Genomic DNA, 27,787 nt, shown 5'->3' with positions numbered 1-27,787 from the left:
AAGTATGTGTCTGAAAGCACAGGTGTGCCCAGCATTCGTGTGTATTCATACACACACCGCAAATATATTTTACTAGAGTGATGAAGTTTGTCCATTAGGATATGTGTTTACTCTCACACTTAACCTTCTGCCCACAAAAGTTCTTACACCAGAGGAATAAAGGAAGCTTGGTTTATTACATGTAATGAAGGTAAAAGGGTTATGTTCCAGGTAAGGCTGGGTGATATGTCAACATATTGTCCAAAACCAGTTTGAAGTCCATATTGCAATGTCGGTTTCATAGTTTCTGACCTGGCAATAGATGGTGAATGATGATGTGTGCAAAAATTGCAGTGTGGGAGGAAACCGTGACGCCAGCCAGTGCCTCTGCATAGCTCCATCCTTGTTTCATACATGGTGAGATATTCATATATCACAATGTTTAGCTGGTGATATATCATGATTGAAAAGTAGATCTCAGCCAGGCGCAGTTCCAGGTTATCGCTCACATTGGCAGAGTGCGTATAAGCCTGCGCTGTTGTGCCCCCGTCTCATGTCCTGTTCTGGATCCATGCATGGTCACACATTCATGAGTTGCCTGTATAAATGGTGCTTCATGCAGCAAAATTACAATTTGAGCAAGCAACGGATCCTTCAATACAGGCACACTTTGATCCCTGATTATTCTCAAAATCCTACAGAGAATGAAAATTTTGCTGCAGAACTCAAGAAATGGAGGTGGGGCGGGGGGAGGAAGTGTATACCTGTCCTGAAGGAGAAGCAGGTATGGATTCCTTGATGCCACCAAGCAGAATTCTCCTCGGAGTTTTGAGAGCCATCTAACCTTTGAAAATCTAGGGCTTTTGTACCATTTTTGCCAATGTGTTCAAATAGAGAAGGGAGTGGGGCTTTGAGATGACCAGTTCCTATAATTCCAATAGCCCTGTGGTTCTGTTGAATTTATCCCAGAGTTTCCTGCCTTATCTCCACTTTCCCCATAATTCACAGTGAGCGATGACTAAACTGGCCGCCTTGTCTGCCTCCTGCCTCAAAGTTATCCCACCATTATCTTGACGGCCTCCATTCAAGTGTTAAGTCAATTTTAATGGTAGCTAGGTTAACATGCGCTGATCCTTATACAAACAAGGATGTCTCCTGAATGCCTTGCAGGACCTGTTCTTGAGATTAGACCGGGGGTCAAGACAGTTAATAATGGAGGGTCTCCTGTCATACGAAGTTATGTCAAACTTTGTACTCATGCCGTGATCTACAGTAATAAACCAAAGTTCAAACTGACACACTGCCTATTCACATATTTGATCTGGATATCTTTTTATGGGTCTTGTACTTCATTTATGAATGTAATTTGACGGCTGGTTTTCTACTGTTTACTGCCATTATTATTATTTTTCTTAATTCTTGGATGGGAAGCAAGCAGATAAGTTTCCTACAGTGTTGCAGCTCTTGCCACCGCAAGATTGTGCTCCTACACGATAGGGAGGAGGGTGGGCTTTCCTGCCCCCAGCAGTCCAGCTGCCCTTCCTGCCATCTCCTTTCAGCTTAAACCTGACTGCAGCTGCTCTGCTCCTCAAATCTCACATTTCCCTCCAAGCCCCCTTCCCTTTCTCTTCCCAGAGTGGCTAAGTGGAAATGCTTCTTGAAATGGTTGGAATTTGATATTTTTTAGGAATTTGTTACCGAAAGGCCAAGCCGTAAATGCACAGTGAAGAACACAGCTGCCAAAAGGCAAAGTACAATGGTACCTCGGGTTAAGAACTTAATTTGTTCTGGTGGTCCGTTCTTAACCTGAAACTGTTCTTAACCTGAGGTACCACTTTAGCTAATGTGGCCTCCCGCTGATGCCATGCCGCTGCCACACAATTTCTGTTCTCATCCTGAAGCAACGTTATTAACCCAAGGTACTATTTCTGGATTAGCGGAGTCTGTAACTTGAAGCGTCTGTAACATGAAGCGTCTGTAACCCGAGGTACCACTGTAATACAAACCATCAGGCTCTTCCTATGTTCCAGAGCAGAGGCTGGGGACAGCTTCTCCTCTGAGCCATGGGCAGTGGGACAATGGATATAAATTTCACCTATCTCCTGTGGGCTGGTTTCTTCATCCACTCATGGTCCCCTCTCCACCCTCCATCCAGACAAGCAACAGGCACGATCAGAGAAACACCTGAAGTGCAAATCAGGACTGATGAGGGTCTGGGAAGAGTTCTGAGGGCCAGGTGGAAAGACTTGGAGGGCCACATTCAGCCTCCAGCAGTGGCTTAGCATGGGCTGGGGCACAGGGGCGGTTGCCCCAGGTGCAGAATGTAAAGGGGTGCAAATATTTCCTTCACATCCCACCCCACTCTCTCCTGCCTGTGAAACTTTGCTAACAGTTCTGTGCTGGCTCCTCCTACCTGGGTGGCCAATTGATGGCCCTGCCTTTAAGGCTGTAGCACCCAATCAGACTTGGCTAGGATTGAACTGGCTCACTGGTGGCCAGAGCCAATAAAGACCCAACAGGATGCCCCCTCCCCAGGCTGTGCTGGGCAAGGCCAGGCAGGAGGACACTCCTAGTCCCAGATCCAGTGGGCAGCAGGGCGGGGAAGGGGGAGGAAGAGGAGAGGAGCTTCTGTTCTCAAAGCTAGAGGGGGCATCTTAGAGTGGCTGGCATGCAGAGAGAATAATGCCATGCCCATTCCTGCCTTGCCACTCTGTGCCTTCAAGGGGCTGGAGGTGATTGTGCTCCAGGTGGCTAAAGGCAAGGAGGCAGGAAGGAGAGGAGACCCAGTGGGAGTGGTTGGTGGGTGGGCTGCTCTTGCCTGTTCCACTCAGGGGGGTGACCTTCTCAGGAGCTCTCTGCCAAGGGGTCTTGGCAGGTCCCTAGATGGAGGTGCATGGCAAACCCAGGAGCCGCCTTCGGGGCTGAATGGTGACTGAAGCTGCCACTACCACCACTTTTTAGGGGGTGCAATACTTGACTTGTCCTGGGCGCTTTCAACCCACGCTATGCCACTGGCCTTCAAGCCTAAGGTTTCCCTCCCCTGACCTACTGTAGGTGGTAGACAATTTGGCAGCTGGTTCTGTTTTCTTTCTCCTCCTCCCTTCTGCTGGCATTTGTGCATTCACATAAAATAGTTATAGCTGGCCACATAAGATGGGTGGGGATCCTATGGCCCCAGGGCAGTTGGACTTTGTCCCCATCTCTTCTGCCTGAAATTTGTAAACATAATTCCTTACAGCAGGTGTTCTGTTTGCAGACAACCCTGCTGTTGTTCCTTCCATCTTCCTCTTTCACCAAATACTTTTTCGTTGTTAAAAGAAGGTTATTCCCTGACAGAGAGGAGGTGGAGGGGACACAAAGGGTTATATTGAACTAAGCCCTGCTCAGAGTGGACCCAATGAAACCAATTGCCACAGATCAACCCTGCCAGTTATGGGGTGAGTCTGTGAGCTTCTTGGGATACTCGGGAGAGTCCTGGATGAGATGCAGAAGTGTCATAAAAAGAAGAGGTTACCAATTAGGGCATTGATACATGTGTTTTTATTAGTCCTTTGTACCATGCTTTATCAAAGGGATGCAAGTGGCGCTGTGGGTTAAACCACAGAGCCTAGGACTTGCCGATCAGAAGGACAGCGGTTCGAATCCCCGCAACAGGGTGAGCTCCTGTTGCTCAGTCCCTGCTCCTACCAACCTAGCAGTTCGAAAGCACATTAAAAGTGCAAGTAGATAAATAGGTACCACTCCGGCGGGAAGGTAAACGGCATTTCTGTGTGCTGCTCTGGTTCACCAGAAGCAGCTTAGTCATGCTGGCCACATGACTCGGAAGCTGTACACCGGCTCCCTCGGCCAATAAAGCGAGATGAGCACCGCAACCCCAGAGTCGTAAGTAAAGGTAAAGGGACCTAATGGTTAGGGGTCCTTTTACCTTTTTACCATGCTTTATCACACTTTTTCTGTATTAAATGATATAGATCCAGGTAGGTAGCCGTGTTGGTCTGACACAATCAAAATAAAAAATTAAAAAATTCATGCACTTAAAAGCTTATACCCAGAACAAACTTAGTTGGTCTCTAAGGTGCTACTGGACAATTTTTTTAATTTAAGCGATATAGAAATGTTCCTTTAAGAATAAACCTACATCCCTTCATTTCAATGGGTCTACTTTGAGTTGGACTTAGCTGGCTACATCCCAAAGTGGATAGGCTTGCCTTCATCCAGATGTACAGCCTGCAATTTCTCTCCCTCCCTCCTGGGAATCAGACACCCCTTCTCTCAATAAGGCCCTTCTCTCCCCCAAGATGGGGAAAGTCTTGGAGAATTGGAGCAGAAAATGCCACTTCCCCTCCCCTCCCCATCTCTGCCAGCCTCTCCTTTGTCCAAGCAGCCGGACACCCATTGTGCGCTGGGGTGAGGGGCAGGGGGCTGACCTGTCTACGAGGGGACAATAGCATGCATGCTGGAACTTGAGAGGTCCCCTTTGTTCCTCCCTGCCTCCCACCCCCACGCCCCAGCCCTTCCTCCCATCTCCCCCTCCCCTCCCAGGGCGAAGGGCAGAAGCTTGAGCCACAAAGCAGCGATTGTGGCTGCGTCCCATGAGAGCGAGAGCAGAGAAGGCAGGCGGATGCTGGCCTTAAAAGCAGCCTGGGACAAGTCTGCTGCTGGCGGAAAACACCCACACAGCTGGCGAACAGTGTCATGAAATCAGACAGGAGAAAGAGGTGCAACCACAGCTGGGATGCTGGCCCTGTCTCAGCCCGGCCAGCACACACATATTTTTGCTTCCAGCTTAGTGTGTCAATTTTGTTTTCGAAAAGCAGGTTCCAGCCAGTATGCCCAATGGTCAGGGATGAAGGGCATTGCAGGGGGCTGGACTAGATGACTCTCGGGGTCTCTTCTACGATTATGATTCTAGTCACCCCCTTTCCATACGTTATTTCTCTTCTACACAGCTGCTGTAAGTACGGCACCTGTCCTCTTTCTTAACCTGTTTTGAGAGTGTTCAAAAGCATTGGTACCTCTCCATAAGCCTTACAACAATCTCAGAAGGTTGACCAGTCCCCTTCCATGTCGGTGGCTGAGAGAATAAAAGCATTTGGACACAAGACCGCTCAATGCAGGGCTGGTGAGCCTTTCCCCGCCCCCAGCCAGAGGGCTGGCCAGAAGTTGGATGGCCATCTGTCATAGATGCTTTAGATGAGATTCCTTGCATTGCAGGGGGTTGGTCTAGATGAATCTCTGGGTCCCTTCCAACTCTACAATTCTATAAGCCAGGAAATGGGGTGCAGGTATTGAGGGCCACAGCAGTGGCAGAGCACTTGTTTTGCAGCCAAAGCTGCCAGTTTCCAGACACGGCCTGGAGAGTCTTGTATGAAACGCAGGAGAGATTTTACAATTCGGTGCAGCCAATGCTGGATCAATATGGACCAGTTGTCTTGAGTTGGCATAAACCGGTTTCCTATGTATTTCCAAACCACCACCCCCAGGCACCCACTTATGGTGGACCTCTTCAGCTCCATTAAAGGGTGAAGCTGCCTGACCCAGCTTCGCCCCCCCCCCCCAAGAGATTTCCTGTGGCAAAAGCTTCTGGTGAGCAATGTGAATTTGCTGGCCCCTGGTGGTCACAGTCCAAACTCCCTTCACTGAGAGATCCAGGACTTCTGACAACCGCAGGTACCAGTATCTGCTAGCTGGTCAATTCATGGTTTCTATTCACACACTTTACATTTCAAAACGCTTTAGCAGCATGTTTGCATTCACAACAAACCTGAAGGTGTTTGTCATGAGGAGTGGCAGCTGCCTGGGGCTATGGCAAAGGTGGAACTTGAGGCAGAGACCAGAGCGCCTATTTGCTGCACAAGACTGAGAGCATTGCAAAGCTTGGACAACAGACCAGTAGAGAAAGGTCAATATCGTTGTCATGACCTACCTCCCAGGGCTGTTGTGAGGATAAAATGGAGCGAGGAAGAATCACACAGGCCACCTTGAACTCCTTGGGGGAAAGCTGGGGTATAAATGTACGATTAAAAGAAATAAAATTCCGCTTTCTTGTTTTCAAACAGCTCTGAGTTAAACTCATCTTCCCCCTCCTACAATCATAAAAAGAAAGGAGCGTTCCTGGCACTGAGCATTATCTCAGATCCCCTAACATGCACCCAAACATTTAAGAGACTCCCCTCATGTGGGATGTGAATGTGTCTGAGATGGGAAAAGGAGGAAATGACAGCAACGGCAGACATGCAAAGGGTCTTGAGAAAAGGTATTAAACCAGGGTTCCCCAACGCGGTGCCTGTGAGCACCCCAGCAACTGACACCCCCAACTCTTGGCACATGCCAAGGCCCCCACCCCTTTTATTTTATTTCATAAAATACACAGCTTGGTATTTTCTTAAAAAAACTCAAGTGGTTTACAAAAAAACACCTGTTTAAAATTCTTGTTTCTCATTTCTACTTTGGGGGGCTATGGGGTTGCTTGGTTTTTTGTGGCAGTGGGGAGGCTGCCAGATTTTTCATTCAGTTTTCTTTGTTGTTTTTGGGGGAGGTCTCCGAGTATCAGCAGTGAGGTGGGTATTTTGTGTCCAAGGCAGTTTTAAGATTACCAAATGAGATCCCCTGAAATCAAGCAGAAGCTCACAAGCAGCCAGGCAGAGAATTGGGTTGTGCGAGTGCGCACATACACACACACAGAGCAGGAGAAGGGACTACTGTGAGCAGGAATGCACAAATCCAGTTATGGAAGCAGCTCGACAAAGCATTAGAATAAGAGAAGCAGTACAAGAGCTCACCCATACTCAAGCATTTTACCTTCCATGCTTTAACTGAGTGGAGGGGCAGGGGGAGGTTGGTGGCAACCCTGGAAAAAGACAGCTTAAAGCTGGCAGGGTAACCGAGTGCAAGGAATAAAGTGGCGGAGAGATAATGACTCAGTGTGGCTCACCTGAATGCTGAGTAGAAATCATTCCACCCTCCTCCACCTAAGTAAACAAAGACCTCCAGAGAGCAACTCTGACTTTATTTACAAAATATTCCACATCTTTATCCAGACGGAAGACACGAGAACAACACGAGAGCCAGTGGGTGCAAAGGAGAAATGGAAGCGGGAGGGAGGGAGGGGAATAAAAATGAACGACAAACAGGAACCGCTGAGACATTTCAGAGCTGGGCTAGAACTTGAATTCTTTGTACTTCTTGGCTCCTGCCCTGGTGTCCTGGGGCTGTGCTTTCCGCTTCTTTTGCTGGAGGAGCAGAGAGGGCAGTCACAACATGCTGATAATGCCGGAGAATTTGATTCCACCCCACCCCCCACAAAAAAAACCCCAATGTGAAAAGGCACATATGCATGCCTGCACACACCCCTCCCCACCCGCTATGCAACTGCATCACCTCTCCCAAACTGCTGTGTGAACTCCACCCGCCCCCCCTTTCTTCCCTTAGGGCCCTGTAATCTCTTTCCCCCTCCTCTACCTTTCCTCGGCTTCTTGCTACAAGTTTCTGACGGGGCCTGCTGCTTTCGCTGTCCCCCTTCCATCCACAACACCTGACATGTAGACTGGCTCTCTTGGCCCCCACCTCCCTGCCAGCAACCCAGCCTCTGTCCCATCCCTGAACCCCGCTTGAATTCCTCTCCCCAAAGCCACCCACAGCCCTTTCACCTCCCTCACAGCAGCTGCATTTTGTCATTCTAGGACAGGGTTTCCCAAACTTGGGTTTTCTGCTGTTTCAGGAATACAACTCCCATCATCACCAGTGGTCATGGGTGATGGGACCTGTAGTCCAAAAACAGCTAGAGACCCAAGTTTGGGAAACCCTGTTCTAGGACATCCCATGAGAGGGATAATGGAGAACCTGCTTGGCATGCAGAAGGGCCTGGGGTCAAACCCCAGCATCTCCAGCTTAAGATCAGATAGCGGGTGCCGGAAAAGCCCCTTCTCTCCCGCAGAGCCACTTCCAGAGTACACAGTGTGGAGAGAGGCAGGCAAAGAGCCTGCCCTGTGGGAGCTCTCCATGGCTTGGCCAACTGTCCAGGCTGGCCAGTCCCCTCCATTCCCCTCACCTTCTGCTTGGCAGCATGCTCAGCCACCATGTCGCTGAAGTCCTCCTTTTCCACCTGGGCTTGCTGCTCCCGCACGTGCTCCTCGTACTTCTGCGTCATGGCCATGGGGTCCAGCTCCAGCTCCTCGGGGGCCAAGGCCACCTCCACGCCCTGGATCTCTGGCCCGGGACCTTTGCGGCTCATCACCTGCAAGCGAACGCAGGGGAGGGAGGGAGGAGGGAGGAGGCAGCCAACAGCGGATACTGGTGTAAGGTGTTTGCGGGTGGGTGGGTCACGATCTCTTGCCTCCCAAACCACATGCAAACACAGAGGGGTGTTGCAGGCAGCCCACCTCTCAGCTGCGGCAGCAGAGAGTTGCCTGCAAAAGCCTTGCTTTGGAGTAAGTCCATCTGCAGGAAGGCGGGCAAGCCAACACGGGGGACTCCCCAACTGAGGGTATCACTCAGGAGCAACTGCCCAACTCCTGTTCACACATGCTTTATGGACAAGCACTCGTTTGTCTCTCTTCGCACACACACCATGTTGTGTGTGTGCATCCATATGTCTCTCTCTCTCACTGAAGTCCCACTTTTCCACCTGCGACTCTGGTATCCAAGTAATTTCTGCTTCACAGGAGACCCGCTGAAATTAATGGGCCTAAGTTGCCATCCATGTCAATGGGTCTACTCTGAAAGTAAGTGTGTGCATCTTACGTGCACAGAACCAGGCTCCACCAATGCAACGTTGTCCCTGCGAACAATTCTTGAGGAGGTGGTCTGATCTCCCACTTCCTTTGATTTAACTCTCTTTTCAAGCAACAGGGAACAGGAATTAAAACATTTGAAGCAAGGGTTCTTTAAGCTCAAAGTGACACATGTCTGTAAGGACCTACAGGGCAGTAATTTTAATTATTATTTTTGTTCTCTTGCCCCTGCAGAGTGACGCAGTGGTCGAACTTTGCTCCAGGACAGTTGTTAACTTTCCTTCTCTCCGTCCCCAGTCTAGTATATCTGAAGCAGAAGCCAGGTGGCTGCCCCTCCAAGCCTGCTCTGCTCACCTATGCCTAAAACTGAATTTGCTTGCTTTAAGAACACATACAGTGCACACCTTGTTCCAAAAATGGGTTTCAGGGCAGCGTATGTACAAAATGAAAACCCACAAGGCAGCATTTGAAAGCATAAATCAATGGAACAAAAATAAAAAAATAAGGGGGGGGATGCAGCAGCCCAAGATGCCTGGGCAAATTTTTACAAAGTTTTTAACCTGGTGCCACGAAGTCTACAGTGCTGGCTCCAGGTGTCCCTCAACTAAGAGAGAATTGCAGGGTTGAGGGGCCACCACAGAGTAGGCACTCGAACATTCAGAGGGTTCCTCTCCTACAGGGAGAATGCACAGAAGGCTCTGATGTTTGAGGTAGTGTGCCTCCAGATACTGGGAATCACAATGGAGGGAGACTGTTGCTGCATTCAGGTCCTGTGTTTAGGCTTGCAGGAGGCATCTTGCTGGCTACTGCAAGAACAGGACGGAGGACTAGATGAGCCAGATCCTGCTGCCAGGCCCTTCCTACATCCTTAAAACACATGAGGTTGATATGGGAGGTGCTCCTTCAGCTATTTGGGCCCCAAGCATCCTTCAGCAGAAGGCAAAACTAAAGCCAGCCTCTTCTTACCGTCGCCATGTCATAGATGTGAGTGGAGCCCATCATGGCCCCGCCGACTGTCGCAGTCCTCTTCTCTGGCAGAACGGTGAAGAGCTGGGGCGTCTCGCTGCTATTGAGGAGAGCATGAGGGAGAGAAGAAACACTCAGCATCATGGGAAAGGGCAGAGAGAGGGTGGATGGGCACAGATTAGCCAGGAAGAATTTTGCCACACGGAGTGGAGACAAAGCTCTGGGCCAGTGCTAAAAGGTTCTTCCACAAGGGAGGGGAACCTTTGGCTTGTGGGCCAATCGTGGCCTTCCAGGCTCCCCTGTTTGACCCATGATTTGAGCAAGCCATGCCCACCTGCTCCCAAAGCACCCAACAACCCCCAGGAGGCGGCTGAGGAAAGAAGAAGCCAACACTTACCCATCCATGGCCTCCTCAATCTTCTTCTTACGCAGTTCAATGAGTTCAGGCGTCTCCATGCCAGCGGGGACCGAGGAGAAGCCCCCAGGCGTGATCAGACCACTGGAGAAAGATCAGAAGGGGTGGTCAAAGGCCAAGCGATGGTCTCAAAACAACTCTAGTCCCAGGGATCCACTCTGCAGGGGTGTCTGTGTGTTCTGGGCAAGACGGGCCCAGCTCCTCCTCTACTAATGCCCATTGCTTGCCCTTGGCCTCTACCCAAGTAAGCCTTCCATAAATAATCCTGGTGGCCTCCATAAGCTTTGGACTACAGCTCCCAATAACCCCAACCAGCGTGGCTTAGAGAAAAATGCAAGCAAAGTGGGGGAATGTGGAGCCACTTCCTCATCACCAGCGACAGAACCAGGAGGCGCTGGGCTTTTTTGGGGAGCAGTGGACCCTCTCTGCAGGGTCGTGGGTGCCAGGCAGGTGCCCAGCAATGGCAGACACTGATACTTGCTCAGCCAAGGCATGGCGAGAGGGAGCGTCAGGTACTTAAAATCAGAGAACTGTAGAGCCGGAAGGGACCCAGAATCACAGCTACTTGCCTGTCTGCTGGAGTGATGAAACCCGTCTCGTCCGGTTTCTCTTCATCACTCTCGTCTTCTTCTTCCTCCTCAGAGGATTCTTCATCGGAGGGCTCCAGTTCTCCCCACGGTGTCCTGTCAATCTCTTCCTCCTCTGTCTTGGTCTAATGGCAGGGGAGAGAAAAAGTGACCCCGTCACCTCCCAGGCCAGCAATTTCAAATGCAACACAGAGCAAGGGCTCTGGACAAGCGGTCAAACCGAGGCAGCGACCCTGGCCACCAAGCAAGTGAGGCTCCCGATGCCTACCTGGAATTCAGCCGCGTTGGTCCCAAAGACATCTCCGTAGAGGGGCTTCCCAGTCTCATCCACTGGGGGCTTGCCCCAGCCCCCAGCGTGGTACCCGAATGAGCATCCCTGGAGAAAAAGGAGGAGAAGGGGAGTCAAGTCATTCAGCAGTGGAAAGGAGGAGCTGGGAAGCGTTCTGTGGGCTCCGCCCCCCCCATCCCAAAGCTCATGCGGTGTTACTTTGTGGTGTGAGGGACTTCCAAGCCCCAGCCTGGATAGCTCAGTTGGTTAGAGCATGGTGCTGCTAACGCCAAGGTTGCAGGTTTGATCCCCGTAAGGGAGAGCTGCATATTGCTGCATTGGAGGGGGTTGGACTAGGCCAGGGTTTCTAGCTGTTTTTGGACTACAACTCCCATCATCCTTAGCTAGCAGGACCAGTGGTCAGGGATGATGGGAACTGTAGTCTAAAAACAGCTGGAAACCCAAGTTTGGGAAACCCCAGACAAGGTGATCCTCAGGACCCCTTCCAACTATGATTCTGTGATCCCTCTTCAATAGTCGCGCACCATTTGGTGCCGGATGTACTGAAATTGGTACGAGGGGGGAAATGCAGCCCCTTGAGACTCTCAGCTGAGGAGCCCAACTTTCTAGCCCTCAAGACTTTAGAGAGGGACCCAGAAGTGTGTGGACCACAGCTAAGGGGCCTCGGTAGGGCTTTCAGCAAAGCAAAGCCTTTCCTAGCAGACTCCATTGCGGGGGTGGGGAGCAAGCGAATCACTGGAGATCTGTGCAGGCCAGATTCCAGCTCTTGTTTGGGAAGCCGGCATGCACCATATCAGAGCTTTGGTCCGTCTCGCTCAGTACTGTCTACAGTCACATACCAGCAGCTCTCTGTGATTTCAAAGGGGATTTCTCCCAGCCCTGCCTGGAGATGCCAATAGGGATTGAGCTTGGGGCTTCCAGCATGCACGAGACACAGCTCCCCCTGCTACAGGTCCTGCCCACCAATCCCTGATGGGTAGTCCCCACTGGGACTGTTGGGGTGGAGGATGGAGGAGCCAATTCATTCCAGTTTCACCCCCCATTCTCCTCTTGCCTGCTGAGTTCTACAAAGGCAACACCGAGACTGAGCTGCCACCCCTTGGAATGATTGTAAGAAGGCAGGGAGGCAGGGGCTGGCTGAGGGCAGGCGGAGGTTGGTGGGGCAGTGCCCCATTTGGAGCCACTAATAATAATACAGGTCGCCAACTGGCCACGTTTTCTAGCAAGTGAGAAAAAGCCAAGGTGGCAACGAAGGGAATGACTCTGCTCACCTCTGGGATCGGGGAATTCAAGCCCGGAATCTTCAGGTTGGGATAGGAGGGGGGCGGACCGTAGCGCTGCATGGCAATCAGCCAGGGAGGAGGGACTTTGTGTGCGTTCTTGTTGGCGGCGGGGAAGAAAAAAGACATTCATCAGTCACAGAAGCCTCTCCACTTGCATTACCCCAACCCCCCAGCTCCCTTTCCCCGCTATCTCATGCTGTACGCGCCACACTCTGCTTTCCATTCTCATAGCCCTCCCTCTCCTCCCGCGGGGTTGCATTCAATGCTAGTCCTACTCAGAGAAGACCCCGGCTTCATCAATTTCAATCGGCCTATTCTGGGAAGGAAACAATCCACAATCTCCTACCCAAATACACAGCCCCAAATTTTATTACCTGCCAACAAAACGAAACCAGGAGATGCTAAGATCCTGAGGGGGTGGGATGTCTGAATAGTTAGGAAGTAAATAACACACTCAGTTCTCATAGTTCTACTCAGAGGAGGCCCACTGAAATTAATGTGCATGAGTAACACTGGGTCTATTAATGCTAGTAGGTCTAGCACTATTATTATCATCATCATCATCATCATCATCATTATCATATTACCCTGCCCATCTGGCTGGGTTTCCCCAGCCACTCTGGGTGGCTTACAGAATATATAAAACATAACAAAGCATCAAACATTAAAAACTTCCCTATACAGGGCTGCCTTCATAAAGTTGTATAGTTCTTTATCTCCTTAACATCTGAAGGGAGGATGTTCCACAGGGCAGGTGCCACTACCGAGAAGGCCCTCTTCCTGGTTCCCTGTAACTTCCCTTCTTGCAGTGAGGGAACCAACAAAAGACCCTCGGAGCTGGAACTCAGTGTCTGGGCTAAGTGATGGGGGTGGAGATGCTCCTTCAAGGTATACTGGGCCAAGGCCGTTTAAAACCCTAAAGTTGGGTGCAACCAGCTTAATTTACACTTCCTGAAAATAGCTTCACTCCTGAATTTGCTAAAATGGGGATCTGGAGGATGTAGGTTCCTCGGAAACCTGGTGAGCCAGCAGCCCGCATTCTCCCCACCTTTCCTCCAATTCTGCCTTCCATGAGAGCCTATCCTCCTGTCAGCCCTGGTGGCTGGGAGGGCCACTGGGCTTAGCCTTCTGCCACTCACCGGCCCGACGGGCATGCCCAGCGCAATGCGCAACTCGTCGGACAGGTCCCCAGGCTTCTTCTCCTTCAGCCGCGTCTCAAACTCCTTACCCTGGCAGAGAAGAGGAGATGAAATCAGAAAGGAGTTGGGTCCTCCAAATGGCTTCCCTCCCTCCCTCCTACCCACCCAACCCTTTCCAGAGGGAAGACTTGTCCAGACAACATGGCGTGCCGGGGGACTGGTGTTTGTCGGGGCTGGAGAGGTGGAAAACAGGGAAGCCGGAAGGGGGTGGTGTCAGAGCCAATGACAGATAGAGCAAACCAACTCAAGCCTTGTCCTTATCCTCCATCCCTGCAGAGTTCCACCAGGGCAGCACTGCGATGCCGGAGCAGGGCAAGGCTGACAGCTGGTACCACCCGCTGAGCTGGCTCTAACTAAGCAGACAGGCAGGTGGGGGCTGGCAGAGGTCGGAGCGGCAGTGTCCCATTCGCCCTCATGGGTCAGCCTCCACCGAGGGCTCCTCTGCTACCTCGTAATACAGGTCGCCATGGATGGTCAGCTTGGGTTTGGTCTGCCACTTGAAGAAGGCGTCGTGCAGCTTCTGGTAATCGATATCGATTTTGCCCATCTTGGGACGAACTTTCTCCCTCATCTTGGACTTCATGGTCTTCTGCTCCTCCTAGGAGGGGGTGGAACACGAAAGAAGGCGGTTACAAAACGAAGGCCTACATGTACCTGTCTTTGCCAGGATGTATGAAATTTGGCCAAGGGTCACAGGTCACCCAAAGGCTACAGGGTAGTGCCAGGTTTAACCATCTCCCTGAAACTGCTGGGAAATCTGGTTAGCACCAAGTTCAAAGTGTGCAGGCCACAATTCCAGGGAGGTGTAGGCTTCAGCCTCCTGAGGATCTCACGGTGGTAGCCAATGTTTGTTGTACTCAAAGCAGACTCACTGAAAGCAACCAACACGACCAACGGAGGTTGATTAATCTCAGTGGCTCTGCTTTAAGTAAAATTTCATTGGATACAACCCTCAGCTGCTGCCCAATGGCAGAGGCATCTAAAAGGGGCAGACAAGGATCCAGTTCACTGGCCAGATCTAGTTCCCCACTGTTAGAGTACAGTGGTACCTTGGTTTACAAACTTAATCCGTTCTAGAAGTCCGATCTTAAAACAAGGCGTGCTGCTTTCCCATAGCAGCGGGGGACTCAATTTACAAATGGGACACACTCAACAGGAAGCGAAACATTATTCCAAGGCAAAGTTGACAAACCAAAACACCTACTTCCAGGTTTGCAGCGTTCTTAATCCAAGCTGTTCCGATGGCAGCTGGCTAGGTCAGGAGAGTGGCTCATGTGTAGCCCAGAGAGCTCTGTTCTGCAACTCCTTGCCCGAGGCAGCTACCCCCTCTGCCTAACAGTTGGGCTGGTCTTGTGCACACGCAGATGGTGCAAAAGCGAAGGGCAGTCTAAGCAACTCCTGCCCCCCCCCCCAGCAAGCACTTGACACTCCTGTGAATTTCAGGGCCCTGCCTGTGTTTTTGGAGGGGAGGGGGACACAGACTGACCTTTTCCTGCAGAGCCTCTCTCATCTCCTGGATGCCCGTGCGCTTGATGAACTCGGGGAGCTCAAAGGGCGGCTTCTCGATGCCCCTCTTGCCTTGCAGATATTTGCGTTTGAAGCACCAGTGCCGGGGGACAGGGACAGAGTTGCGCGTGGCCTTCAGGTGGACGAGCAGCTTGGGGTCCTGGGCTGTCACGTCGTGCATCTCCACCACATCAGGACGGGCCACGAGCTGCGGGGAGGACAGGGCTGAAATGGGGCCAACTCTTCCTGCCCTTTGGGTCAGAGCGAACCCTTCCTATCTCGCCATGCAAGTTGCGCTTCTCACTCCCAACTCCACATGAGCACATGGTGTTAATCCCGCAGCAGAGGCAAGGCTGCACCTTGAGCCGCAGCAGCCTCTCTAGATCCACAAATCACAGCCAGTTAGGAGTAGTGATGTTAAATTCTCGAGAATAATCTTTTGCAGAATATTCTCGAGAATATTAGAGAATTTTCATTTAAAATAGGAGAATATTCATTTAATGCATTGAAAATGATATAATAAGTCAATATACATGTTTATTCATGGGTAAACTTGTTCAGATGGCAACCCAAAACTGTACAGATACTTTTATTCAATGGGGCAATGCAGTGAGTTCACATTCTTTGATTTTTTGCACCAAACTTGAAACTGAAAATTCAACGTGAATGACTCGCGTTAAGCACTAAGCCTGCAACTAACCATATATTTACCATCAACTTTGAATTCTAATTATGTCGTGTATGTATGAAACATAGCTTTTAAAGTAAAAGGAGTATTAAAAAAAAACTCAGGTCCACTACATGAGTGCGTTCTTTAAATGAGGGTTGTAAAACTGGTTCTTACATTAGAATTTAAAATTTCTGGAGAATATTCTCCCGAGAATTTTCTAGCAGAGAATTTTCTCGAGAATACACTCTGGAGAATGTTCTCACCTCACATCACCAGTTAGGACACCCTTCACGTGTCACACACCATAGCTCCCGGAAGAGTTACATCTCTGTTTTGGGCCAGCTCTCAAATGCATCAGCAATAGGCAGAAATTGGGGGGCGGGCAGGAGGAAGGTGGAAGAACCAATGAGGAGACAGCCTCCTGGGATGGAAAGGCAGACTTCCAAATCCTTTTAAAGAGGGAATCAACTGGACCAGTGTCCCTCCCCCTGTTACCCTCCAAACAGACATGCACGTGCACACCACACACCAACAATCATACCTGTTTGAGCTCAGCCACCGTAAAGCGATTCATCCGCCGAAGCTTCTTCTTGGACAGTTTGGGAGCCTCTGGCTTCTTCTCCTGCACACAGTAGGGAGGGGCAAGCTGTCATTTCCTCTTATTGTTTACTTGCACTTTATTTCAAGTACTGTGACTTCCACAGCACTCCCCCCCAACCCCCACCGTCTGCCTTGCAGACTCCCAAAAGCTCAAAAGAAAGGAGGAGTTGCGTGAAGAAAGGATTCCACCCCGGGAACCTGACAGTCGGAGGCAGACTGCCTCTGAACTTGGAGGTTTCACTCTCCAGGAGTTAGGGGACACCTGTCCATTTGCATCATGGGGTGTGGCAAGCAGTTCTTAGGAACCGAGGGTCCCGGGCAGGTGGAGTGAGAGCATTTCTCCCCACCCCTGAGATGCACTCACCTGTTCATCATCTGAGCTGTCGTCACTGTCTTTCCTCTCCTCCTCAAAGCCCTTCTTCTTGGGGAGAGCTGAACTGGCCACCTTGTCTGCTTTCTCCGGTTCCTTCTCCTTGTCCTTTTTAACATCATCGGTCAGCTGTGGCAAGGGAAGAGCAAAAGGTGAGGCAGGGACTCCCCGTTCCTCCTTCTTAGAACTAAGCACACACACAGGGAAGCAGTGGAGTCTCTCTCTTTTTATAATGTAAACTAGGTCCAACACCTTCCATAGAAAGGTAAGGAGAACTTGCCATGTTTATCAAGCCCTTTAGAGGGGCAATAATGCTCACTCCTGACTCCCATCAGTCCCACCATTAATGGTTAGGGATGGTGGGACTTTAATACATTTAATACGTTTTCAGCAAAAGTTCACATGCACTTGTTTGACAGCCATTTCTAACGATCTGAGGTTCTTCCCCATAAAAAAGCAATTTCAATTTGTTACATTCATATCCCATATACAGTGGTACCTCCGGTTGTGGATGGGATCCGTTCCGGAGGTCCGGCCGGATCCCGAGGTTTTCGCAAGACCACTTCTGCGCACACACACACGTGGCGGTAGAGCGCTTCTGCGCATGCGGCAAAACCCCGAAAAATACTTCCGGGTTTGCCGCTTACGCATTCCAAAGTTTTCGTAGCCAGAGGGATACATAAGCGGAGGTACCACTGTAAATGCAGGGGACAAGATCAGGAAATCCCAGGCCCTCCTCATACCTTGAATGCCTCAAAGATCCTCTTGAAGAAAATGAAGTTGGGGTCATAGATCTCTGGCTCCTCAGTAACATACTCAATTTCCACTGGGCCATCGCCCCCAGACTCCTCCCCACGCCCCTTGGCATCCTGGGAAGGTGGGCTCTCTTTCGGGGACGTGCCCTGCTGCTGCTGCTGCTGCTGCTGTTTCTTCTTCTTCTTCCGGTTTCGCCGCTTGCGGTTTTTCTGTCAAGCAGACCAAATGCCTAAGATTACTTAGATTTAACAAGATTTACATACTACTAAGCTGCTTAAAATAAGATACTAGTAAGAATCCACAAATAAAATAATTAAGACTCAAAACAACCCAAATATACATAATAAAATTGTACGTCTGGGTAGGCTTGTCTAAACAAAAATGATTTTAGCAGGTGTGAATAATGGTACAACACTAATATCAATAAGCAGGGAGTTCCAGACAGTAAGTGTTGCCACACTATATTGGCATACTGCAGCAACTTTAATGTTTTGTTTTTTAACTTTCAGGATCAATTAGCCTCCTGAGACCATTTAGAAGAAGTCAAACAAAAGTAAAATCACAAATTATTAATAGTCAAGAAAGCATTAAAGCAGCAGCAGATAAAACAGCACCATAATGGAATCAAAAAGGTCTTGTGAGGCTCTCCTAAAGGCCAACAAGGAGGGTGTCAAATGCATTTCCCTTGGGGCAGACATCCCAAAGATACGGGGCCAACACAGGACCCATTTCCTCTGATAGGGCAACATCACTGCCTCCAAGGCAGCCCAGTTCTTAGGAACCGGCTCTTTCTACCACCTGGGGGGAAACATCCTCTGCTCATGCTCTAAAGCAGCGGTTCTCAACCTGTGGGTCCCCAGATGTTGTTGGACTGCAACTCCCATTATCCCTGAGCTCTGGCCTTGCTAGCTAGGGGTGATGGGAGTTGTAGTTCAACAACATCTGGGGATCCACAGGTTGAGAAAGGCTGCTCTAAAGTCTCACTTGACTGACCCTTTCCCCACCCCCCTTTTTATACAGCTGCCAGAACACACCACCCATCGGTAAGCTTCTGCTCGCCTTAATAGGCCAGGACAGCTCAGCTTTGCAGAGGAGCCAAAGGCTTACAGAAAACGGAGGCTGCCACTGGCTGCGGTTCAGGGGTGGCCAACTTGCCCTGACCACTGGTCGTGTTAGCCAGAGCTGGCGGGAGTAGTTCAGAGGTGGCGAATCTGTGGCTCTCTACATTAGTGGTTCTTTAGCCTTTTGAGACTCCTTTGAGAATCTGATGAAAGCTATGGATCTCCCCCACCCCACAGAAAATGCACATGAACACACACACACAAGTTTGCATATGACATATTGCATTTGGGGGGGATTGTGCATGTGTGTGCCCCATTCACAGGCCCCCAGAGTTTTAAGACCCCTGCCTCCTCACCTCTTTCTTCGACAGAGCCAAAGCATCCTCTTCAGCATCTGAAGCAGAGATACCAGCCAACACCCTCAGGTCAGTCTCCATGTCATCATCTATGGAAAAGCACAAGTGTGAGTGAATGAGTAGCAAAGAAGATACAGGAAGCCAGGCCTAATAATCTCTTGCAGAAAGCATGCATGCTGGCAAGTCCACCCCTCAGCCAGCCATGATCTGCCACAATCTGCTCTTCGGCTGCCTTTACTGCCATTCCGCAAAGGGCAGAAAGAAGGCACAGAATGTGATGTGGGTCTCAGAACCCAGCTAGAGAGGGCCCAGAGCGTGTGAGTCACAAGTTCAGTGTTTCTGCCTGGCTGGAATGTGTCCTTGAACTCTGACAATGCTTCACATTTGCCTAAATGAAGGATCATAGAGTGGGATTTGTGAGTGCTTGCAGAAACCAGTCTACTGCGGGAAGTTAAAATTCACATTAGTTGTTCTGCCCCTTCTTGCCTCTGGCCCTGCCCACCACTGGCACGTGCCTCCGCCCCAGAAGGTTACCCAGGAGAGAATACAACCCTTGGGCTGAAAAAGGTTCCACAGCCCTGACTGTGTGTCTCAATTTCAACTTTAACCTTTGCCTCAGGTGACCCAGTACCTGTGGTGCTTGGCACAGCTGTGAGCTCCTCCTGGCGAATCTCCTTCAGCTGGAGGATCTTCTCCAGGGCTTGAGGGATTTTGGGACCCACGCCGGACTCATCAACCTGGAAGGCGAAACAAAGTTTCTTAGACAAAAGTGGCCTCATTCTGTTTCCAAATGCAGATCCTTCAGCTTTTGTCTAATCCTGAGTTTGTTTTCATTCAAGCTGCGTCTGTCAAGAACACAGGCTGCACCAGGCAGCACACTCCCAGCACCACCCATATCTGACTGCTGGAACCTCCCTCCCATCTGAAGCCAACCTAGGGCAAGAATGCCTATTCCCTAACTCACAACCTCCCACAAGATAGCCACCAACTTTGTTGTTGTTTAGTAGTGTCCGACTCTTTGTGACCCCATGGACCAGAGCATGCCAGGCACTCCTGTCTTCCATTGCCTCCCACAGTTTGGTCAAACTCATTTTAGTAGCTTCGAGAACACTGTCCAACCATCTTGTCCTCTGCCATCCCCTTCTCTTTGTGCCCTCCATCTTTCCCAACATCAGGGTCTTTTCCAGGGAGTCTTCTCTTCTCATGAGGTGGCCAAAGTATTGGAGCCTCAGCTTCAGGATCTGTCCTTCCAGGGAGCACTCAGGGCTAATTTCCTTCAGAATGGATAGGTTTGATCTTCTTGCAGTCCATGGGACTCTCAAGAGTCTCCTCCAGCACCATAATTCAAAAGCATCAATTCTTCGGTGATCAGCCTTCTTTATGGTCCAGCTCTCACTTCCATACATCACTACTGGGAAAATCATAGCTTTAACTATACAGACCTTTGTCGGCAAGGTGATGTCTCTGCTTTTTAAGATGCTGTCTAGGTTTGTCATTGCTTTCCTCCCAAGAAGCAGGCGTCTTTTAGTTTCGTGGCTGCTGTCACCATCTGCAGTGATCATGGAGCCCAAGAAAGTGAAATCTCTCACTGCCTCCATTTCTTCCCCTTCTATTTGCCAGGAGGTGATGCGACCAGTGGCCATGATCTTAGGGTTTTTTTGATGTTGAGCTTTCACCCTCATTAAAAGGTTCTTTAATTCCTCCTCACTTTCTGCCATCAAGGTTGTGTCATCTGGATGGCTTTAAAAGAGGATTAGGCAAATTCAGGGAGAAGAGGGCTATCAAAGGCTACTGGTCACAAAAGCTATGCTCTGTCTTCCATATCTGGAGGCAGCAATGCTTCTGAATACCAGTTGCTGGAAACCACAGGAGAGGAGAGGGTTCTTGTGCTTGGATCCCGCTTGCTGGTTTCCCATGGGCTGGCTGCTGGGAGGTCAGAATGCCACTGCCCTGATCAAGCAGGCTCATCTTAACTCGCTCAATTTCTCCCGCTCCCCAAAGCAGTTTCCCTGCCACCCTGCCAAGCCTACCACCCCCCACATCTGTAACAAGCAGTCTTACCTCACGGCTGTCCTCTCCAGGAGGAGGTGGGGGGCCACGGGGTCTCGGACCAGGTGGTCCAATGGGCGAGCCCACAGGGGGGTTCCCTAAGAAAAGATTGGCAAATGAACTCCCAACAGGAAAGCAACGCAGCAACAGCCACCGTCAATGTGCCACCTCCCAACTTGCCAGAAGAACCTGCATACTTTGACATCACTTGAAAAGCTTTCACACCCATTCCAAGACAGGGGGTGGGGGATCTGTAGCCCCGCAGGTGCTGTTGGACTCCAACTCCCATCAGCCCCGTCAGCATTACCAACATCATGGATGGTAAGAGTTGTAGTCCAACAATATCCGGAAGGCCACAGGAAGGCCCTGTGGGGCTTAAATCTCTGATTTAAGCAAGTTTCTAGCCCCTTTGGTTCTCAAGAGCTTCAAAGAGGGAGAACAACACTGAGTAGTGTCTGAGCAACCTCTTTAGCTCTTAACTCCACTCTATAAGTGCCAGTTTGCATTTCTTGGTGCAGAAAGTATTGGTCTGATGTGTAGAGAGCTCTCCTATTCTAATTAATTCAAGAGGCTTCTGGAAGCTTCTGTGTGAAAGAAACAAGCAGAAGGTTCATGATGTTTGGGTTATTCCTTCAGAGGAACAGGTGGTTTAAACTGGTGCTCTTATCTCTTCTGTCAAGGTCATTCTGACTATAAAAGGAAGGCCAGAAGGAGCCTAGGTTTCACTTTCTATCTCTCTTCCTTCTGGTGTGGTGTTCTGTATATAGTGTTAAGGTTTAGGCTTATTATAAGTTATTGTAAGTTTAAGTTAAGTCTGCTGCAACTGGATTTCTTATGGACAGGGCCGAGCCTGAATGTATTGGATTTGTGACCATTATGCTCATTTGCCTTCAGTAGCAGTAAAGCTCTGCTGGATGAAATATCAATTGCCTCTGGAATATTTTTTGGGAATCCTGCAAGGTGTTTAAGTTTTTACTCTGCTAACTATGTGTTGAAATTTACTCTGGGTCAATATTGAGTAGAATTCCATGACAATAAGTACCAAAATATGCAGATATATTTGCTCAATTTTAATACAAGCCCCCAAACTCAGCTTTCCTAAGTGCAATTTTAGTTCTGCACATACAACCAAGCCAACAGTCCCACCTTCCATAAATTTATCCAGCTCTTCACTAAAACTGGGATGGGGGTGTAACATCCCTTGGCACAGAACCCCAGAGTTAACATTTTGAGCGGTTGTGGGGAGGGTTTCATTTTGATTCTCTCAAGATTCCATGCCTGGCATTTTTAGCAAACAACTTCAAAGATTTGCCATTCCTTCAGTTCAACAAGTTACTGCGCAATGCAATTTGGGGCCTGCTTTTCACTGAGAGGGGTACAGACTCAGAGGGATAACCCTTGCCAATACACCTCTTTTTAAAGTGGGCATAAATACTTATCTTCTTTAAAAAATAAATAAATAGGATTCTGTGCTCCCCTCCCACGACACCATGTAATATGCTGTTCCTTGAAATAAGAATAAGTGGGAATGAATTCCTAGCCAAAGAGTATGTGAATGACACAGAGTAAGTGAGGTCTGACACTCTTCCTCCCTGAATGATTCTGGCAAGACTGCCTGACGCTGCTTGCCCTCTTTGCATAAACGGGCCAGAGTTCCTTCTCTGATGCAAAGGGACTTACCTCTTGGGAGCCCCTGAGGTCTTGGCCCCAAGTCTGGAGCAGCCCGAGGTACAGAGGGGGCCAGCTTAGACATCTCTTGCTGGCGCTCCTGTTCCATAAGGACAGCAGCCTGAGACGGGAAGAGAAACCACACAGACTCTAACATAGAAAGCTTTTTATAACAAATCACACAATTGATTCATCATGCTCAGGCATGTCTAGATCGACTGATGTCTCCATGATTTCAAACAGAATATAGTTATAAATTAGCCTCTTGCATATCTACCATAAGTATGTATACAAACTCAACAAGAGCTGTGAGTTTGCTTCTGCCATGTTACCTCATTTATATTAGGTCTAATTTGAGAAAAGCAAACTCTCATCTCTTCACCAACACAAAAAGGCCTTTCTCTTTTCCGATTTTCAAAATCTGTTGGAGTTGAAAAATCCCTGTTCACAACAAATTAGACCTAATATGCTCTCCTTTTGAAAATATATCTATCCATATTCTGCAAATAACTAAAAATATTTTGATATTATACTATACTACACTTAAACGTTTCTTTGATTGTCCTTGAATCTTCCCACTGCGCTTGCCATCCTCTCCTGCCACACTGATCTAAAGGGAGAGGTGAGCAGGAACATTCAGTTCACAATATAAAACAGGGATGGGACCCTCCAGCTGTTGTAGGACTACAGATCCCAACATCCATGACCACTGACCCCAAGGGTGGGTGCTGATGGAAGCTGGAGTCCAACATGTGGAGGACCACAGGCTCCCCATCTCTGGTCTCTCTCTCTCACACACAAACAAACGCACAGGCTACAAACATGTTCTGCAGCACAGCAGAGTTCATGTTGCTGGGAGCTGTTCCATTACGAGATACAAACACAGAGCAAGCCATTACCTGCTTGACCCTCTCCTCCTGCTGGATCAACATGGCTGCTTGCTGCTGAGCCAGCTTCAGCCGTTCTTCCTCAGGTAACACAGAGGGATCCACTGCCTGCATACGGAGAGGTGGGCCCAGGCCAGGGGGTGGAGGAGGCGGCCCCACCGCCATGGGGAAGTTGAGGCCCATGCCAGGGGGCGGAGGAGGTGGCGGTGGCTGCATTGGCGGCATCCCCATGGGAGGGGGCGGCAGAGGCATCCCGGGATGCTGCAAGACAAGAGAGAAGAAGGCAGCTGTGGGAGACGTTGGAAGCACGCTTGGCTCAGGTTTTTAAGGATTCCTGTGTGACACAACCACCCATGAACAGAATGACAAGAGGAGTTAAAGATCCAGACATATGGGATGGGTGAGACCTCGTCTGGAAGCAGTACGTATGAAAAGTTCTAAAAGTCTTTGTGGCTCTCAAGCTGGACGTGAGCCAGGAAGGTGATGCATCTGCTGAAAAAGCAAATACATTTTACGGCTACATGAACTCAAGCATAGCATTGTGGCAGGTTCCACGCTCTTCTGCATTGGTCAGGCTGCATCAAGAGCAGGTGGGGGGAACCCTCTGGCCCTCCAGATGTTCCTAAACTACAACTCTTATCATCCCTGACCATTGGTGGGGCTGATGGGAGTTGTAGTTCAACAACATCTGGCAGAAAAAGGGCTCCACATGTATGATCTAGACTAGAGAGTCCTATAGATGTCCATAGTTTTGGATGCAACATTTTAAGAGGCAATCTAACAAACTGGAGTGTAATCAGAAGAGGGTGATCTGAAGGGGGGCATCTGGGATATAATGTTTTGTGGGAGGAGGATTATTGCTTTGTTTTTGTTTTATTATGCACTTTGTGTTCTCATTTTGTATTTTTAGGTTGTGAATCACCCTGTGATCTTCAGATGAAGGGTAGTATACAAATCTGATGATGATGATAATGATAATAATAATAATTGGTATGTCAAGTTTTAATTTTGATGTATAATTTCTGATCATATGTTTCAGTTTGACTACAACCAGTATTCAGTTGCCTTATTAAACTTGGGTCTTTCACAGCCCTGCTACCTGACATTTTTTAAACAAACATACCGGAGATGAACCTGAGAGTGAACCCAAGACCTGTTTCATTCAAAGGACATGGGCTGCCTCTGAGCTTATGGCCTCTCTTGAAGCCACTGAAGTCTCATAACAGTGGCCAAAGAGGTTTCCTGGATATAGCACTCACCTGGCCTGGCATGGGGGGCAAACCCGGCTTATCTCCATCATCTCCTCGCAGAACTGGCCTGTTGAGCACTATCCCAGTCTGTAAAGAAGGAGATGGAACAGTAGTAGAGGCAACCATCAACACCATCATAAAATTTATTGTCTGCCCCTCACCACAAGGTCCCAAGGCAGGTTACAAAGGACACCCATCTGCTTTGTGAGAGAAAGAAGAGGACATGGGAAGAAGGCATAGACAACAGCAGGGCCTTCTTCAGTCTGACAAGCCCACCCCATCCCCTGGCCAACTTTAAATGTTTGGGGGATGTTGGAGAGAGGGTACAAGCCAGTCCTTCGGGCAGCTTAATGCATTCTTATCCTCAAGTGTTCTGGGTGGTCACATTTGTAGCCACAAGAAATACAGTCTCACCTGAAGTGTGTAAGTCTGCAAGCGTTCTACCAGCTCCTCGCGGCCACCTGGAAGGACAGAGAGACGTTGAGGTCATTCTGGGGTTACTCTATGTCACATAGGGTAAGATGACAGGATTGGAGTTTAGGGCCAACAGTCCTGCACCAACTCTCCTCAAGCTCATTTCTGACACACCCACCCCCCAACCATTCCCAACATCCTGACCATATTGTACCAACAAAACAACTCCCTCATCATCTCCCATTCACCTTCAATAGGGAAAAATCCCCAGACTCTCACACGTACCCTTCTTTCTGCAGGTCAAGAGCAGGGAGTTGACATTATTAATTACAGTGGTGCCTCGCAAGACGAAATTAATCCGTTCCGCGAGTCTCTTCGTCTTGCGGTTTTTTCGTCTTGCGAAGCACAGCTATTAGCGGCTTAGCGGCTATTAACGGCTTAGCAGCTTTAAGAAAAAGGAAACAAACTCGCAAGACATTTCGTCTTGCGAAGCAAGCCCATAGGGAAATTTGTCTTGCGGAACGACTCAAAAAACGGAACTCTTTCGTCTTGCGAGGCACCACTGTATAGTGTTTGTTAAGTTAACTGCTCAAGGCCAAATATATTATGTCAATACAGGCAGCAGCCATTTTGCATGGAAGTTTCATTCCTGGCCCCTGTGCGCATAAGCCCATCCTGCCACCTTCTAGAACCCAAAAGACCCACACGTTGGTGGTCGCACATCAACTGGATGCCACCTGTAATTATTACATAAAGACCGGCAAGTTCATTGCAGGGGGTTGGACCAGATGACCCTTGAGGTCCCTTCCAACTCTACAATTATGTGATTCTATAAGTTCAGCCAGCATCAACATGATATGACAGCTGTGGTAGTAGTTTACCTAGAGACACCTAGTGAGTTTGAGAGAACAAACACATAGCTCAGTTTAGAGTATTTGCTTTGCATGAAAAAGGTTGCTAGTTCAATCCCTAAAAAAGCATCCCAGGCATCCATTTCAATAGACAACACTGGGCTACATGGACCATAAACCATTATATAGGAAGCTCCTGCAGCCAATTGGAAGCCACGGAAGACCCATTGGACATTCCGCTTCCAAAAATAGTTCGCAAACCGGAACATTCACTTATGAGTTTGCGGCATTCAGGAGCCAAAATGTTCGAGAACTAAGCTGTTCAAAAACCAAGGTACAACTGCACACAGAGATGAAGCCTGAATACAACCTCTTTGCTGGTACTTGGCAAATACACTGTTCTCTTCACCTGCAGCCCCTGGAAAGCTGGATTTTGGTGTGGAGGGCCCAAGTCAACACTATTTCACATATGCCACAAATGTAAAAACTACAACCTGAACCTCCCTCCTCTAACTACCCCACAAAACAGGGTTGAGGAACTCAGAACCATGGGCCAAATGTGACCCTCTAGGCCTCTCTATCTGGCCCTTGTGATTCTCCCTAGGTCACTACCACTCTCCTTGGCCCTGCTCAAACCCTTCCTCCAGTTATTCTGCCTGGTTAAACTATGTTATTGAATGTCTCAATTGCCTGGAGTGAAGTACATATAGTGTAGTGCTTCAAGTGTAGGACTAGGGTCTGGGAAACCAAGCTTCAATTCACCATTCACCCTCCAAAGACACCCAACTTCCTGCTGTTCTCTGGCCCCAAGGATTCACTGCCAGCCCCTCCCAATTTCTCCAACCTCATCCACTAAAATCCCTTATTTTTCTCCCTCTCTCCAACATTCCCCCTCTCTTCCTGTTCCGATACATTTCTGCTCCCCTGCAATAATAATTCACTGATCTTGGAAGCCATACTAACCAGCTCTAAAGTCTCTAATCCCACTATGGATACATTAAAGGAATTTTCAGAACAGGTAACCATCACCACACCAATTTAATTTGGAAATAACAACTCAGGTCTCACCTACATTACTGAACCCATAAAAAGCGTCCGTCCCCCCTTTAAAAGTGCAGCCCATGAATTCTTACTCAGAGGGACATACAAAAATGAACCACAACTCCATAGCAGAGCCCATGCTTTAAATGCAAAAATCTGACACTCAGCTCTACTTCCCCACTGTCGCCAAAGCTCCTAAGAGCCCTTTCGCATCCTCCTCCCATTACTCCCTTCTTCCTAGAGTGTAACTCAGCACTTCGCATGCACAAGACTCCAGGTTCAAATCCCCGGTGGCAAATGGTCAGAGCAGTTCAATACTGGGCCAACTGCGTGAACCACAGCCTAACCTTATAACAGGGATGTTATAAGGATGAAATGGGGGGGGGGGGACGATGTACGCCGCCTTGAGCTCCTTGGCGGGGGGGGGGAGATGGGGTATAAATAAATGTGACAAAGCTGAAATAAATATAAGGCAACTGCCCCGTTCGCCCGTCCACTGCACCTTCCCCGCTCTCCTCCTGCTGCTTCCACACTACGAGGGTCCTTCCAGATCACGGCAAAGGCCTGCAGGATCCTGTCTCCCCCCCCCCCGGCAGGCTGTAAGCGCCCCCCGCCCCGCCACAAGCAGGGCCTGCTCACCCTGCGTGGGAGCCCCGATCTCGGCCAGCTTGGCCTGCAGCTCGTTGGGGGACCAGGCCGCGTATCCTGGCAACGGCATCTCCCCTGCCTTGGGGGGCTCCGAATGCACCTCGGACGCCATCTTGCCTTTTCCCCGCCGCGCTCACGCGAACTCCGCCGAGCGCACACAACGCAGAGCTCCCAGCTGAGACCGCGCGGCCACCATACGCGCTACGGCGG

At 49.5% G+C, this 27,787-nt stretch overlaps 1 protein-coding gene and 1 long non-coding RNA gene across 2 annotated transcripts in view; one reads left to right on the top strand and one right to left on the bottom strand.

The window, feature by feature from the left end:
- LOC310694616 overlaps positions 1–27,787 on the top strand; it is a 197,782-nt gene that overhangs the window by 107,777 nt on the left and 62,218 nt on the right. The window lies entirely within an intron of this gene.
- Positions 6,968–27,775, bottom strand: SF3B2 (splicing factor 3b subunit 2). Its single transcript, XM_083477767.1, has 21 exons — positions 27,569–27,775; positions 25,038–25,084; positions 24,633–24,710; positions 23,386–23,634; positions 22,499–22,607; positions 20,831–20,916; positions 19,401–19,506; positions 18,770–18,858; positions 17,340–17,561; positions 16,591–16,725; positions 16,168–16,248; positions 14,937–15,164; positions 13,899–14,048; positions 13,391–13,480; positions 12,240–12,347; positions 10,948–11,055; positions 10,662–10,804; positions 10,075–10,176; positions 9,678–9,777; positions 8,030–8,215; positions 6,968–7,211 (listed from the first exon to the last, which is right to left on the bottom strand). The coding sequence occupies exons 1-21, from the start codon at positions 27,687–27,689 to the stop codon at positions 7,140–7,142; spliced, it is 2,610 nt and encodes an 869-aa protein (XP_083333893.1). The 5' UTR covers positions 27,690–27,775; the 3' UTR covers positions 6,968–7,139.

This window comes from Podarcis liolepis (assembly GCF_965112155.1).
Source record: "Podarcis liolepis genome assembly, chromosome: 15".
Lineage (NCBI taxonomy): Eukaryota > Metazoa > Chordata > Lepidosauria > Squamata > Lacertidae > Podarcis > Podarcis liolepis.
The sequence above is the reverse complement of the archived record's forward strand: the minus strand, read 5'-3'. Positions and strand labels throughout refer to the sequence as shown.

Excerpts from the sequence above, each read along its gene's own strand:
- SF3B2 (XM_083477767.1), bottom strand. The coding sequence starts at position 27,689 with ATGGCGTCCGAGGTGCATTCGGAGCCCCCCAAGGCAGGGGAGATGCCG. Across the intron at positions 17,562-18,769 it reads TGGCTCTGTCGAAGAAAGAG|AAAAACCGCAAGCGGCGAAA; the intron begins GTGAGGAGGCAG and ends TCTGCTTGACAG. Across the intron at positions 8,216-9,677 it reads ACATCTATGACATGGCGACG|GTGATGAGCCGCAAAGGTCC; the intron begins GTAAGAAGAGGC and ends GTTCGCTTGCAG.